The sequence below is a fragment of the Hordeum vulgare genome, chromosome 7H, assembly GCF_904849725.1.
Source record: "Hordeum vulgare subsp. vulgare chromosome 7H, MorexV3_pseudomolecules_assembly, whole genome shotgun sequence".
Taxonomy (NCBI): Eukaryota; Viridiplantae; Streptophyta; class Magnoliopsida; order Poales; family Poaceae; genus Hordeum; species Hordeum vulgare.
This window is the reverse complement of record NC_058524.1, coordinates 93,110,358-93,114,608: the sequence shown is the minus strand read 5'-3', so window position 1 is coordinate 93,114,608 and position 4,251 is coordinate 93,110,358. Positions and strand designations below refer to the sequence as shown.

General features: G+C 50.6%; 1 protein-coding gene across 1 annotated transcript; it reads left to right on the top strand.

Moving 5' to 3' along the window:
- The first annotated feature begins 837 nt into the window (after positions 1 to 837).
- LOC123412776 (amino acid permease 8-like) lies at positions 838 to 3,240 on the top strand. The gene is made up of 6 exons (XM_045105711.1): positions 838 to 1,154; positions 1,285 to 1,518; positions 1,653 to 1,746; positions 1,882 to 2,099; positions 2,208 to 2,347; positions 2,441 to 3,240. Exons 1-6 carry the CDS (start codon positions 1,007 to 1,009, stop codon positions 3,083 to 3,085), a joined length of 1,479 nt encoding a protein of 492 aa, XP_044961646.1. The 5' UTR covers positions 838 to 1,006; the 3' UTR covers positions 3,086 to 3,240.
- Positions 3,241 to 4,251: the final 1,011 nt, after the last annotated feature.

The window sequence follows — 4,251 nt, the reverse complement described above, 5'->3', positions numbered from 1 at the left end:
GCAACACAAAGGCACACGCAGAACTAAAGATGTCAGTAAATAGCAAAGTAACGAACCAACCGGTGGCTGGATGGTTAGAGATAGTGATATTACCAGCTTACCAGGATTCAAGTATATTCCTGAATTTATTTAAAATAATCAAATAAATAGCAAAGTCAACGACAGAGCACGCGATTAGCGATGCTACGTGCACGCTACGTACACTAGCTAAGACTAGTTAATTGTACTCGCTATCAGCCGGCCGGTGTGTGTTCACATGGCGGACACACCGTGTACGTGCTGGCGCAGTCAACTCTTTCTCCCCCAGTTTCAGAAACAAAGGGAATTCTTCCTCAGCCAAGCGTAGCGGCGGTTCGATCATGAGCTAAGCGGCGGATCCGGATGATGTAGCCCGCGGACTCTGCGATAGGGACATGGTGGGCCGCATCTTCTTCCTTGAGCCAGCATTTTTGTCAACACGTCAGACCGGCCAGACGTAGCTAGTCATCTCTTTTCTATTTTTTTGACTGTTTAGATGTAATCAAGCCAGCTGACCGTGCTGATTTTTCAACTCTGTAACTAGCATAACGGTAGTATCATAAGATTTCTCGTACTACTCTCGTTTATCTCTTCGATTGATTGATTGAGTTCCCTATACGTCTGAGAGACCCGAAGGCGTGGGCCGCGTGGTTGTGGCTCTAACTAACTAACAACGGAATCCGGGATTAACCAATCGAATTTTTAAATTTAAAATATTCCAAATGCGTGTAACCAACGTTGAACACGAGTGGAGTAGGTTCCAAACTGAAATACAAGCGACCAAGTTGAACACGGTTTCAAAAAAAAAAAAAAAACGTTAGACCATATGCCAGCCGGTTTAGGCAACTGGCTGGATTCCATCCGTGAAGCAAAGGAGTAAAATCGCAGCATTAGTTCACAAAATCGCAGCATTATAAGACCGCCTGGCGGCCCCGCCTGGCACATCGCTGTACACGCGCAGCACCAGTCTAGCGCTAGCGCAGCGCAGATGGCCCGGGCAGGCGGCGGCGGCGGCGGCGGCGGCGGCGATGTCGAGATCGGGGGGCTTCCGGCGCCGGCGGGGGACCTGAGGCGGCGGGTCATCGCCGCCGCCGACGACTACTCCCTCGACGACGACGGCAAGCCCAGGAGGACAGGCAAGCGAAACCCACCCCTCCCTCTCTCTCTCTCTCTCCGAATCGCGCCGCTGGCATGCACGCATGCGCCGCGGGAGCTCTGGGGCAGATCAATCTTGACTTTCGTTGACTGAGCGGGTTGGTTGAGCAGGGACGGTGTGGACGGCGAGCGCGCACGTGATCACGGCGGTGATCGGCTCCGGCGTGCTGTCGCTGCCCTGGTCCGTGGCGCAGCTCGGATGGGTCGCCGGGCCCGCCACGCTCCTCCTCTTCGCCCTCATCACCTACTACACCTCCGTGCTCCTCGGCGACTGCTACCGCAGCGACGACGCCGTCGCCGGGAAAAGGAACTACACCTACATGGACGCCGTCGGGTCCCTCCTAGGTACGTACGCACGCACACCTCCCCCTCCTCCGGTCCTCCCCTCCCCATGCCTGTCGCGTGAACACGCCATTAGATTCTTTGCGAGTTCAGGCAATGTTTACATTGTCTTTCTACCTGCTCGATCGATCATGCAGGTAAAGGGCAGGTGTGGTTTTGTGGCCTCTGTCAGTACGTCAATCTTGTTGGGACTGCAATCGGGTACACCATCACAGCATCCATCAGTGCCGCGTAAGTCAGTCTGACGACCTTCTTGCTCTCATGTACGAGTAGTAATTTTCAGTTAAGCTAATTGATGGTATGCCGTTCATGATGATCGATCAGTTGAACTCATTGGTTTGTGGTTTTGGGGGGACGATCCTATAGGGCTTTGTACAAGGCCAACTGCTTCCACAGCAAGGGCCACTCTGCCGACTGCGGCGTGTACACCACCATGTACATGGTCGTGTTTGGGATCTCCCAGATCGTCTTCTCCCAGCTCCCCAACCTCCACGAGATGGCCTGGCTGTCGATGCTCGCCGCCGTCATGTCCTTCTCCTACTCCACCATCGGCGTTGGCCTCTCCTTGGCACAGACCATCAAAGGTAGGATCAAATTAGAACCTTCCCACCAAGAGATCAATGCATTAACCCATTCTCTCCTACCCGGTGTAACTTTGTGTCTGCATGTTCGACCTAATTGGCAATTGGCAGGTCCTACGGGCAAGACAACCATTGGTGGCACTCAAATTGGGGTGGACGTCACTTCGGCCCAGAAGATATGGCTGACATTGCAAGCGCTCGGGAACATCGCATTCGCCTACTCATACTCCATGGTTCTCATAGAAATCCAGGTATGAATGAAGGTCACAAAGATTCAGTACTACATACACGTTCGTGCTCATAAGTCACGGTCACTAATGGCGTCTATGTGGAAACTAATGCAGGACACGGTGAAGGCGCCACCGGCGGAGAACAAGACGATGAGGAAGGCGAACCTGATGGGGGTCTCCACCACCACGGCCTTCTACATGCTCTGCGGCTGCCTCGGCTACTCGGCCTTCGGCAACGACGCGCCGGGCAACATGCTGACCGGCTTCGGCTTCTACGAGCCCTTCTGGCTCATCGACTTCGCCAACGTGTGCATCGTGGTGCACCTCGTGGGCGCCTACCAGGTGTACTGCCAGCCCATCTACGCCGCCGTGGAGAGCTGGGCCGCGGGGCGGTGGCCCAACTCGGAGTTCGTCGTCCGGCAGTACCACCCCTTCTCCGGCACGTTCAGCCTCAACATGTTCAGGCTGGTGTGGAGGACGGCGTTCGTGATCGTGAGCACGGTGCTCGCCATCTCGCTGCCCTTCTTCAACGACATCCTCGGGCTGCTCGGCGCGCTCGGCTTCTGGCCGCTCACCGTCTACTTCCCCGTGGAGATGTACATCTCGCAGAGCAAGATGAAGAAGTACTCCAGGAAGTGGGTGGCGCTGCAGACCCTGAGCTTCGCCTGCTTCGCGGTCACGGTGGCCGTCACCGTCGCCTCCATCCAGGGCATCACCCAGTCGCTCAAGAACTATGTGCCGTTCAAGACCAAGTTGTGAACGGGATGATTAGCTTAGCTGTTGAGTAGAGATTCGTTGACTTGTGTTTGTTTAAGATTTTTCTCGAGAAAAAGCTCGTCATCTGTGGACTGTATCTGTGTGATTGATATTTTTAGATGAATGTGGAAAATCTGGTGGGAAACCTTTGGTTGGAATATGGATTGTTCAGCTCTTGGTGCCGTTGAGTCTCCGTTCCATGCATGATCACGACAAGGGATTACTTTTAATCGGGTGTTAGATATTCATTCCTACTCACCCATCCATAGGAGACCTAGCTCAGCATGGCCGTGCATGTGTCAAGCTACAGTAGTGAACGGTGACCACTGACCAGTTGAACTTAACAAATGAAGATGAAACGGCAGTGACAGTATAGAATAGTTTTCTCAGCGTGCATGCACCTTAATTAACGAGTACAATTTGTATGCTCTCTGCTCCCTCACGCATTCTTTGTGTGTCCAATTGGCGTTCACATGCACGACGGACAACAGCCAAAATCTGGCATTACTGAGCACAAGATTGAAATATTTGATGTTATTATATACTCGTACTTTGTAATATATATAAAGGTTAACCCAACATATCCCAACGACGTCCGTTTTGAAACAGAAATTCACAGCTGGAGCAAGCGGCATTAGTTGTCTTTGGCAGCTGTCGTCTAATGGACAGGGCCTCTCTTCCAGCTCGAGTAGTGGCAACAGAAAAACAGGATCTTCCAGCGCATGCTCCTTAATTACTAAAATCGGAAAGTTTCAATAACTGATCTCCTGTAAGTTTCCTTGTTCTTGTCGTGCACAAGTTGCAAGTTACTGGGTTGTGATCTATGGCTATAACGCTAGCGTACGGTCACTGCTAACGTTAAACAAGTATAATCATTTTTATATATTCCCTTCGTTCGTTTCTATTAGAAGTTTTTTTAAACGTTAAAACGTCTTATAAAAATGAATGGAGGGAGTGTATAAAATTTGTTACTATTTGGTAGATGTACACAGTTTTGGACAGTGCCTGAATGTCTAAAACGCCTTATAAAAATGAGCAGAGATATTTCCTCTGTTCAACAATACTTTCTTCGGTCTTAAATATAATTTTTTAGAGATTTTACTAAAAGACTACATACGTAAAAAAATGAATAAATCTATATTCTAATGTATGTCTATATACATTCGTAT

What these genes read in the sequence shown, in the direction of transcription:
- LOC123412776 (XM_045105711.1), top strand. Translation starts at nt 1,007, where the DNA reads ATGGCCCGGGCAGGCGGCGGCGGCGGCGGCGGCGGCGGCGATGTCGAG. An exon ending in CGCCGTCGGGTCCCTCCTAG is followed by an intron (nt 1,519 to 1,652) that starts GTACGTACGCAC and finishes TCGATCATGCAG; the next exon opens with GTAAAGGGCAGGTGTGGTTT. An exon ending in ACAGCATCCATCAGTGCCGC is followed by an intron (nt 1,747 to 1,881) that starts GTAAGTCAGTCT and finishes ACGATCCTATAG; the next exon opens with GGCTTTGTACAAGGCCAACT.